The following is an 11,482-nucleotide window of genomic DNA, read 5'->3' as shown; positions in this document are numbered from 1 at the left end:
CCGTACCCGCGCTGCTCCTCGCGCCTGGTTGGAAGCCTAGTAAAGACAGCGTCGGCCAAACCGCCACCGCCAGCCCCTCAGGCACTGCCTGCAGCCCCCTCAGCCGCTCCGGCAAGCGCTCCCCACGGTCCCCTTAAGCCGCTCCCCTACTATCCCCGTAGCAGCTCCCTCAGCCGCTCCCCTGCCATCCCCTCAGCCGCGGTCCCGCCCCGTTGCGAAGGAAACGGCGTCTCCGGTTGCCACGATGGCAACAGCACGCCCAGAGCGGCGCTAAGGGACGCCGGCAGCGGCGCACTCCTTGATGGGGGCGGTGGGCCCAGGACGCTGAATGGAGCTAAGTGGGAAGCCTGACGGGGCGGCACGGGGGCAAAACGCCCCCAGCTGCCTCCGGGACTGCGCGGCCGGGAGGCCGAACGGTGCTGTGTATCCTTCCGCGGACTCGGGCGATCGTGGGAGGCTGGGGCGAGCTGTCGAGGCGGGCAGTGTGGGTGGCGCGCGGGCGACCTGCCTCGGGAATGGCCTCTCTGCAGAGAGCCGGGGCGGGGGCGGCTGAGCCCTGAAAAGGTGGCGAATAGGACCATGGAGCTGCAGGGGGAGTCCGTGAGGGGCAATGGGGTAGGGGCAGCTGTGGCACAGCCCCTGCCTAGCCCCGTGGTCAGGGAGTGCCACTGGGGTAGCTTCCAATGAAACATGCATTGCAGTTTTTAAACTGCTGTAGAAAACTTAATCAAGTTTTCTTCAAACTCCAGATACTACACTGGGATTTATATTTCTCATCCTAACCTGAGGACCCTTATTTTCTTGAGTTTAAGTAATAAGAAATACTGACACAAGTTCAAAGCTTCACCTGCACACTGCTGCTCAAATCATTAGTGAGAAGAGGCAGGTCTGATCTTGCTGTGCAGAAAGCATTTATTCAGTGACATCAATGAATTTCAGTGTAAAGAACTCATTCTTGGTGGAAGAAGCTGGTTTTACTATTGAAACATTTTCCCTGTGATGCATGCACCCCTATGTTATTGTGGTGGGTTAGCCCTGGTGCAGGGGGCCAGATGCTGCTCTCTCACTCCCCCTCTTAGATGTAGAGGGGAGAGGAGAAATAGAGCAAGAGGCCCATGGGTCAAGATAGGAGCAGTTTAATAGGGCAAAAGGGAAAGCAAAGGCCAGATGTGGAAGCAAAAGCAAACAAAAGTAGTATTCTCTGTTTCCCATTAGCAGATAATGTCCAACTGCTTCCCAGGAAGCAGGGCTTCAGTCTACTCAACAATTGCTCAGGGCAGAGGGCAAACACCATCAGTGCATGACCCCTACTTCCTTCTTTCTCTTAGCTTGTATATCTGAGCTGATCTCATATGGTATGTAATATCCCATGGGTCATTTTGGGCCAGCTTGCTTGGCTGTGTTCCCTCCCAAAATCTTGCCCACACTGCAGCCTACTATTGGGGAGGGAACATTGGAAAAACCTTGGTGTTGCGTGAGCACTGCTCAGCTGTAGCCAAAACACTGGTGTGTTATCAACACCCTTCCAGCTACCACTACAAAACACTGCACTATGAAAGATGCTGTGGGAAGAACTAACTCCATCTCATCCAAACCCCATACAGGTACAGATTCAGATAGCAACAGATAGAGCTCTCTTCAAATAAACATCATAAAGGGGACACTTTTCATCTGCTGAGACCCCGAAATATGAGTGCAAGGCCTCTGTTACAATCATTGTAAACAGCAAAATACAATTACACTTCTTTTCTACATAATATACATCAGGATGTATGCATCAGGAACAGTGAGGCCAGCAGGAGCAGGGAGGTCATTCTGCCCCTGTACACTGCACTGGTTAGGCCACACCTCGAGTACTGTGTCCAGTTCTGGGCCTCTCAGTTTAGGAAGGATGTTGACTTGCTGGAACGAGTCCAGAGAAGGGCAACGAAGTTGGTGAGGGGCTTGGAACACAAGCCCTATGAGGAAAGACTGAAGGAGCTGGGATTGCTTAGCCTGGAGAAGGGGAGACTCAGGGGTGACCTTATCACTCTCTACAACTACCTGAAGGGAGGTTGTAGACAGGCTGATGACGGTCTCTTCTCCCAGGCAGCCAGTACCAGAACAAGAGGACACAGTCTCAGGCTGCGCCAGGGGAGGTTTAGGTTGGATGTTAGGAAGAAGTTCTATACAGAGAGAGTGATTGCCCATTGGAATGGGCTGCCCAAGGAGGTGGTGGAGTCGCTGTCATTGGAGGTTTTCAGGAGGATACTTGATGGGGTGCTTGGTGCCATGGGTTAGTTGTTTAGGTGGGTTGGATTGGTTGATGGGTTGGACATGATGATCTTGAAGGTCTCTTCCAACCTGGTTTGGTTTATACAGTTAGTTATGACTACAATATATTGTTATGGGACCAACTCTTGTGCACTTAGCCAGGCATATCAGCATTTTATATCTCACAGATAAAGTTTACCCTTTCCCTGAAAGTATATACAGTCAATCACACAGGTGATTGTTTCTTCTAATGAGCTGTTTGGTGCAGTTTCCATTGTCCTTAGCACAATACTAGGGATAGAGCTTTAACATTTCATTTTGAATGGGATTTAGAAGAAGAACGTCGGACGTTGAAAGAAGATCAAAAAATATGCCGGAATAGGGCACAGAAATATTTGATGGAGACAAACAGAAGAAGAAGGTAAGTGACTAGGAGCTTATTAAAAAAAGGAAAAAGTCAAAACCTTGAGACAGATCAATATATTTCTACTATTTGCATGTTCAGTTTGTTAGTCTCATTGCTTTTTTCTAGAGGAATCTAGGCTGAAAAGTTTCAGCAACCCAGTTTCTTGCTATAGGACAAATACAATCTAAAAAGAACATTGTTCTGATGTACTCATTAATTCTGTACTGTACAAAGTAAAGGTAAGTGGCAGTTTCATCTTGTGGCTCTGATCTGCATTTCTAGTATTCTTCTGGGTTTTGTTAGCTTCAATGGATGTACAAGAAATGCATTCTGGTGTACAGAGCAGGTCAGCAGGCAGACAGCTGTCACTGCCTTCTGAGGCATGTGCTTTTCCATCTGCATGACACAACAGCTGCACAGCCTTCCCTGCCTGGTGGGGCTTTGTGCTCCCACCTCCTGATACACACAATGCAAAGTCTTCCTAGCACAGGTTTAGAATAGAATAAACCAAGTTGGAAGAGACCTTCAAGATCATCGTGTCCAACCTATAATCCAACCCACCTAATCAACTAAACCATGCAACCAAGCACCCTATCAAGTCTTCTCCTGAACACCTCCAATGATGGTTATTCTGTATTTTGACACTTTAATTAGAACTTCTAATACTGTACCTTTCTATACACATGAGAATGCAAAGACATGAAACATTTTGTGAAAAATTAAGTAAACTATAAACTGAGATGTATCAGTGAAGTGCCATAACTAGTTGTCCTGAAGGGTCAAACCCCCAAACATGCCCTAGCCCCGACAGTGGGCTAAGCACCTGTGAATGTGCTAACCTGAACAATTCCTAGGGTCCAGATAAACATACACCACATGTAATTAACTTTGTGACACAGCTGTGAGCTGTGTGTGCCCCTTGCCATGTTTGGTTATGCTCCATCCCATAGGTCCAGTTATCAGGGTTCTGTGTTACCACAGGGCATCAATTGTCTTGGGACAGTATTTAAACCATTCAAGAAGTCAGGCAATTGCCTTGTTCTCACCTAGCAAGCAATGAGAGCCAAACGAGTAGCAGCTGAAGGGCTTGCACTAACAGACAACGACTACACCCAGGCCTTGCACCTGGACCAAGGCATAAAGGGGAAAGCTCCAAGAGAACTGAATCCCAGAAGAGCCATGGAAAGACTACAGACCAGCAATAGAGCACACAAGAGAGAGGTTCCCCTAGCCCCCTTCAAGCCAAGGACCAGCTCCACACCACAAACTCAATACAAGAGGCCTCCTAGTCCTCTCCAAGCCAAGGGCAACTCAAATTATAATCACAGCATCTGGGAAGATACTGAACAGAGGAGCAAGCAGTGAGTACCCAGCTATCTGCCACAGAATCCCATTTCCCACAGATCCCAGAACCTTTATTTCCAATTTGAATTGCTGTATTGGAAATTCTTAGATCTATGCTTGAATCACTAACTGTCATTATATGTTGAATGTAGTACCCACAACTAAATCAAACCTGTAAATATACTTCATAAATAAGTTATGGCCATGTCTGAAGATACCACCACCCAAGATATTAAGTAGTAAAGCACAAAAATACACAGTAGTTAAACAGGCTCAGGAGCCTTTTCCACAGCATTGGGACCATACTCACAAAACCAGGAGAGTCATCTGTGTATTCTCTGTGTGTATAATGTATGAGGATATTATTTATACTGCTATTTTAACTCGACAGTGTGTGCTGTTAGCATATGTTTTGAAATGTAAAGATAAATGGAAGAGGAAGTATAATCACCTGGGAGTAATTAATGATAGCGTGCAACCCACAACCTTGCAGAGAACAAACTGAATCTCAGCTGAAAGATTAAATACCTTATTTAGTTTTCAGGAACAGTACCACTGTACCACTACACATCTCAGATGAACACTGTTTATTGTATTAATGGTCTTGAAATACTATACTTCAATGTAAAAGCAAATACCAGACAGCCTTCATATTTTTGCTGGACTGGTGTAGTTAAACTAATATCAATACATAAATACATTTCAATATGGGTTTCATTGCAGTCTTAGGAAACAGTATACATACAAGTTCCTCAGGTGAGCTAATCAAAAAATCAGGTATGGTATTGATAAAATGGAATTGCTTCCATTTCTGATAAGTAAGAATGGCATAAGAATAAAACAATCAGTTCAGGTGGAAGTCTGTGGGGACAATCTTCCCCTAATAACTGTAAAGGGGTTAGTTGTCTAATGACAGAAAAGTAGTAACTGCATACAGTATTAATAAGCTGTGAAATATAATTCAAAATTAAGGGTCATTGCATGTATGAAGGAAAGTAATTTGGGCATAAAATGTTCCTTGCAATTGAATATTTTTTTCCTGACAGTTGTGCAGGTAGGGAGTGATTGGTCAACCACCAAACCATGTCTCAAACCTGGGCATGAGGCAAAATCCACTACAGTTGTAACACATGTAAGGATGTTAGCTTTGATGATGGTTTCTCAAAGGCAGCATGACTTCCTTAAGTTGTCACCTGGCAGCCCTCCCTGACAGGGCTTACAGGCATATCAGAAGTTAGTCTCAGCATTGCTAGTTTATAATTTCAAAACTGAAATAGTTTCTTTCATGTATTTTTCTTAATGTGTGGAGAGTAGACATGAGTGCACTGTAAAGTATGACAGTCTGTTTTCTACTTCTTCACACAGAAGGGTTGAGCTTGGAAGGGACCTTTTGAGATCATGGAATCATAGGATTGTCTTGGTTGGAAAACACCACTAACATCATCGAGTCCAACCGTTGACCTAACATCACCATGGCCATTAAACCATGTTGAAATTGCCATGTCCACATGCTTTTCAGCACCTCCAGGAACAGTGACTTCATCATCTCTCTGGGCAACCTATTACCAAAAGAATAAAGAAAGTTTTTCTAATATCCAATCTAAACCTCCCCTGGCACAATTTGAAGCCATTTCCTGTTCTATCACATGATACTAAGAAGAGACCAAGCCCCACCTCACTACAACCTCCTTTCTGGTAGTTGTAGAGAGCAATAAGGTCTCCCCTTAGCCTCCTCCAGACTAAACAATCCCATTTCCCTCAGCTGCTCCTCATAGGACTTTTCTCCAGACCCTTCACCAGCTTCCTTGTACTTCTCTGGACATGCTCCAGTAACTCAATGTCTTTCTTGTAGTGAGTGGCCCAAAACTGAACAGAACATTTGAGATATGGCCTCACCAGTGCCAAGTACTGCAGGAAAGTCATTCTGCCCCGTACTCAGCACTGGTTAGGTGACACCTTGAGTACCATGTCCTCACTCACCTTCATATTAAAAAAGTGTTTCCTGATGTTCAGAGGGAAGACCTTCTGTTCTGCCTCCAGTCCTAGCACTGGGCACTGCTCAAAAAAGCCTGGATCCCTCCTCTTTGCACCCTGCCTTATGGTATTTATAGATAATAAACTCTTCCCCTAGTCTTGTCTTCTCCAGGCTGAACAGTTACAGCTCTCAGCCTTTCCTCATAAGAAAGATGCTTCAGTCTCTTCACCGTCTTCATGACCCATCTTTGGGCTGTCTCCAGTAAGTGCATACAGAAGTGAATAGTTAGAGGAACCCATCTTCCTATCTGATGCCATTAGTTTCTTTTCCTCTGTTGTAGTGACCAAGCTCTTTAGTTTTGTGTTAACAGCAGTACCTCTACACAGCAAACAACCAGCCTATCAAGAAAGTAATTCCTTTATTGTCTCACTGCAATTTCAAGATGAGAGATTAAATACACTCTAGGGCAGTAGCTGACAGATATTTTGTTTAAATAACAGCATTCTGGAAATAAAAGCTACTGACTAAGCACATGCTTGATGTAAATGAATAGGATATATCACATTTTGTGTTTATATACCACACTGTGTTCTAAACACTGGCTGCCGATTTGCTGAGGACTGCAGCCTTCCTGCTGTCACTGCTCAATGCCAAATGTGCATCCCATTTCACTGGGATGTTACTGGCTGCAGGTAGTTGGTTCATTGTAAAAGTGCAAATGTCTCTGTGCATTTTTAAGTAAGCCTTACAGCCAGCTATCTAGATCTAGCATTTTGAATTACCTTGAAATCTGAAGAGGTAACCCATCTGTTGTAACTGGGGAAGGAAATGCTTTCCCAGTTTATATCAGTTTCCAATTTATTCCCAGAAATAGTTTATTTTCAACATCTGCACAAGCTTTGTGCTCCACCTGCTGGCTGATTATCTTTGATTATTTAATAAAAGCTATTTAAATTACTCAGTGTTATTGAGAGAGAAGTAAAAGCAGTCTAGTGCCAGAAATAAGAGAAAAAATTCTAGCATGCAAAGAGAGAGGGCAGTGTGTTAATAATTTTGTACTGCTTTCTACACCAGAATAAAAGTGAAAAGTAGTGCTCACTGTAGACCTGAAATGCCATTTCTGGCAAGAGCCACAGGATTGTGCTGAATTTGCAAGGCCTCAGGGCAGACGTTTGCCAGGCTCTCTGACCTTAATTTGACTTGCCTGCAGCTTTGTTTTGCTGCAACAGCAATTCCTCTAATTGGCAAGGTGTCTGTGGCTATTTTATTTTGCCTTTATCTGTCTTTTTACTGTAGTTGTATATACATAGCAGTAACAAGCAGTAGTGTAGGGAAATACAGGCCTGATGTGATAGCAAAGGCCTTGAGAACAGGCAGGGAATGATAAAAGATTGGGCATAGGCTTGGTACTGGAGACCCCACAACGTAAACAACTCACTGGTAGTTCATTAAAGAAATGCAGACCCATATCTGACAATACTGGCTTTAAAAGTAACAAAGAGAACAAGAGAATGGTATGCAATATGTGTAAAAAGCACCAAGTATTGAACATTTAGATGTACTGTAGAGCTGATGAAGAGCAAAGGTGTAAAAGTGTGTTAGCAAATACAAAAGGAACTCCCAAGTAGAGCCTGAGGTGAAGAAGCAGAAATTAACATGAACATCACGTTCTTGGTGAAGGGACTCAGATGCTGACAGCATCATCCCAGCACCACCAGAATGAAGATACCATCAAGGATGCAGAGGAAAAAGGGCAGAAACTCAGTGTGAATAGCAGTTCAAGGTGTTTTATAGCTATTAGTAAGATTTCTTCCCTATAGACGTATTCTAACTGTATTTTGGGTTTTTTTTGGTAACAGTTATATCTGGGTTAATAATAATTAGACTTAAGATTTGAATTATGGTAGCTGAAAAGGTGTGCTTGCTTTTTGCCTATAAATAAGATTTGCAGCAGAATGGCTGATGGATTTTGGTGGCAACCCTTCTGTGAACCTTTGAGGCATTTTGGAGGCCAAACCTCTATGAGCCCTGACAGAATTTTAAGAGTCAGTCCTTACATCAATTTGGGGCTGTCCTTTTGTATTCAGCATGTGATAATTAATGAAGATTAAGAAATAGACTTAATAGGTATTCCTAGGGTCCAGGTAACTATCTCACCTAAAGAAAATAATTGATGTATAGGCAACATCCATAGATCTTTTCAAGGCTGTAAGGTGTGTTTCCTTTTTGTCCATGAAGGGGATTTTGAGTGACACCCCATTGTAACCTTTTCTTGATCTTACTCCAGTCAGTAACTATACAAATACCTTACTACCTCAACTATAAAAGTACTGTGCACTGGATTGCAGATGTGATGGCAATGGATGAGTAGTATCAACTCAGTTCCAAAAGGTTCATTTCATAGCATTCCCTGTGCTCTGTATATATTCCCTTTTTTTAATCATTAGTATTTTCATCCAAGGCAGTAGTAAGCATTTAGTCCACCTGGGAATGTGGCATCCATCATTTCACTGTGAAGATAATTTAATAAAATTCACCAGGAAATAGTTCCACCAGCTAGTCATGCTGTTTTTAACATAAAAATACCTTCCACGGAATGGCTGTATATGTGAAACTGGTAAGTACTTTAGGTTTCGTGTTCCAAATTCACTATAAATGTTTTGGCAGCTGTTTCAAAAACGGCTGCACTGCTGGGTTGTTTATAGTAGACAGAAAAACTGGGTTAAAAAAACAGCAGTCAGGAAATTCTTCTGCTAACTCTCCATCTTAAAGACATACCCTTTTGCCAGTCTTACATCTGTGATATGAACCTAAGCTGGTGGCTTAAGGGGAGTGGATGAACAAACATTTGCTTTCACTGGTTTTCTGCAAGATGTCAGTGTGCATTTGCAAAGTTCTTTATTTTACATAATGCACCTGGGTGCCACAAGTTACATTTTATGAGGTTAAGAAGTTAATGATGGGGGCTTCACTGAATATCTTTAATGCAGTCCCTTACATTTAAATTTATCCCCATAGTGCCTTAATCCAAACCAAATAGTGAGGATCACGATGAGTTGTGGTGAATCATCAATCATTGCCCTACCTAACCGGGGGGCCACCAGGCCCCCCGGCCTTTGTTGTCACCACCACCATCACCCAGTGTGCACCATAAGGACTCACCAGTGATGAGAGGAGGATCCCTCAGCCCTGATGGGCTCAGCTTGGGGCTGCTGCCTTTCCTGGGGGGGATTAAAAAGGAGAAGGGGGTGGGGAGGGCCAAGTAGCCACACCTGGGGTGGGAGGAGACTCCAACAAGGCCCAGGTGCTCTGGATTTGAGGGGGAAAAGGGGGGAAATGGGGCAGGTGAGGGACTTTTAGGGTGTCAGGGAGTGATGGGACTGGGGGGAATGGAAAAAGGCTGGAAGTGGGTAGATTTGGATTGGGTGTTAGGGGGAGGTACTTCCCCATGAGGGTGGTGAGACGCTGGCGCAGGTTGCCCAAGGAGGTGGTGGAGGCCTCATTCCTGGAGGTTTTTGGGGCCAGGCTGGATGTGGCTCTGAGCAGCCTGATCTGGTGTGAGGTGTCCCTGCCCATGGCAGGGGGGTTAGAGCTGGGTGATCCTTGAGGTCCCCTCCAACCCTGACAACTCTGTGATTCTAAAACAATTTTGCAGTTTAGGCTGGATGTGAGGAACAAATTCTTTACATTGGAATGGGCTGCCCAGGGAGGTGGTGGAGTCACCATCCCTGGAAGTGTTTAAAACCAGACTGGATGAGGCACTCAGTGCCATGGTTTAGTTGATTAGATGATGTTGGGTGATAGGTTGGACTTGGTGATCCTGAAGGTCTTTTCCAACCTGGTTAATTCTGTGATTCTGTGAAAAAGGCCTCTTGCATCAGCTTTTGGACTTGCCCATTTCCAGCTAAATGGAACAATGGTGGGGTTTTGGTGCCAGTTGTTAGGAATGTGGAGGAGTGCAGCTCAGTCATACTCCAAAATCGTTTTAAAAATAAATACATGCAGACTCAGTCAGAATTTGCACTTTCCTTTTTGGAGTTATGCTCTGGAATTACTCCAGGTGCAGAGCTGTAGAATTTCCCACAAGTCTGAATTCAACAACTACAGTTTAAGTAAAGGCCTTCTTGAGCAGCTTCTAGAAATATTAAGGGGATCAAGAATAACATGTCTAAAGTACTTAGCAGGATAAGCAGGTCTGATTCCTCTCTTGTGATTTTCCTCTTTCTTTAGTCAGGATAAAGATGTAGAATATGGCAGATTTCTGTATCAGATTTTAGTGTGAGTGAAATACAGGAATATTGAGAGTTGACAATGAACTCTAGTTCTACTTCTCTTTAGTTCTAATTTCTGGATTGTATGAACAAGTTGAGTTCCTGTGAAATTTTAACTAAATTGCAGTAAAATGTTTCATGTGGATAGAGTCATTTGCACATTTTTTTCTGGTTTTGGCTACGTGCTTTTCTCTCTTCACCTAATCACAGAATCACAGAATCACCAAGGTTGGAAGAGACCTTAAAGATCATCAAGTTCAACCTGTCACCACAGATCCCATGACTAAACCATGGCACCAAGTACCACGTCCAATCTCCTCTTGAACACCTCAGTCCCACAAACTCTACTAGTGGCCTAGGGGACTAAGGAAGATTAAGCCTTAACAACGAAAACTGAGGCAAAATAGCCATCAATCACCTTGTTGAAACTTAGTCATGTCAGTAAGAGTAACCTAAATCCCTATACATTGTAAATTTTATTAGTAAGAGTATTACAAATCACACACAGAATCACACACACCTAATCACAGAATCACAGAATCACCGAGGTTGGAAGAGACCTCAAAGATCATCAAGTCCAACCTGTCACCACAGACCTCATGACTAAACCATGGCACCAAGTGCCACGTCCAATCCCCTCTTGAACACCTCCAGGGGTGGTGATTCCACCACCTCCCTGGGCAGCCCATTCCAATGGGCTTGTTTGGCCCTACCATGACATTTGCATAAGTCAATCATCTGTCTTACCCTTTATTTGAAACCTCAGAGTTTAATAACTTCATCTCTAGCAGAAGAGTCACCTTGAATTGTGGGAATTCACCTGGATTTGTGAAAGGGTAACATGTCATTTGCAGTAAGCAGGTTGTTAAAACAAGGTGCCATCTGTATACATGGCAGGATGTAGTCTCAGCAGTTCTTATGATCCAAGACAGTTGTGAGGAATATTGCAACTGGGACATCTGGAGCCTTCTGAAGGGAATGCACTTCCCAAGTAGAAGCAGAATAGAGTAGAGTAGAGTGGAGTGGAGTAGAGTAGAGTAGAGTAGAGTAGAGTAGAGTAGAGTAGAGTAGAGTAGGATAGAATAGAATAGAATAGACCAGACCAGGTTGGAAGAGACCTTCAAGATCATTGCGTCCAACCTATCATCCAACACCATCTAATCAACTAAACCATGCAACCAAGTGCCTCATCCAGGCTCTTCCTAAACACCTCCAGTGATGGTGACTCCACTA

General features: G+C 43.9%; 1 protein-coding gene across 1 annotated transcript in view; it reads left to right on the top strand.

Annotated features, from left to right (window-relative positions):
- The first annotated feature begins 252 nt into the window (after positions 1–252).
- The window catches only part of CEP126 (centrosomal protein 126), a 45,987-nt gene continuing 34,757 nt past the window's right edge, over positions 253–11,482 (top strand). Inside the window, exons 1-2 of the mRNA XM_068143188.1 lie at positions 253–423; positions 2,549–2,674. Of these exons, the coding sequence (XP_067999289.1) occupies positions 329–423; positions 2,549–2,674 (221 nt within the window). The 5' untranslated portion in view covers positions 253–328. The remainder of the gene's footprint in view (positions 424–2,548; positions 2,675–11,482) is intronic.

Source organism: Melanerpes formicivorus, unplaced genomic scaffold, assembly GCF_026170545.1.
Source record: "Melanerpes formicivorus ecotype bairdi unplaced genomic scaffold, bMelFor1.0.p_v2 SCAF_1, whole genome shotgun sequence".
In the NCBI taxonomy this organism is placed as follows: domain Eukaryota; kingdom Metazoa; phylum Chordata; class Aves; order Piciformes; family Picidae; genus Melanerpes; species Melanerpes formicivorus.
This window is presented reverse-complemented; position numbering and strand designations above follow the sequence as displayed.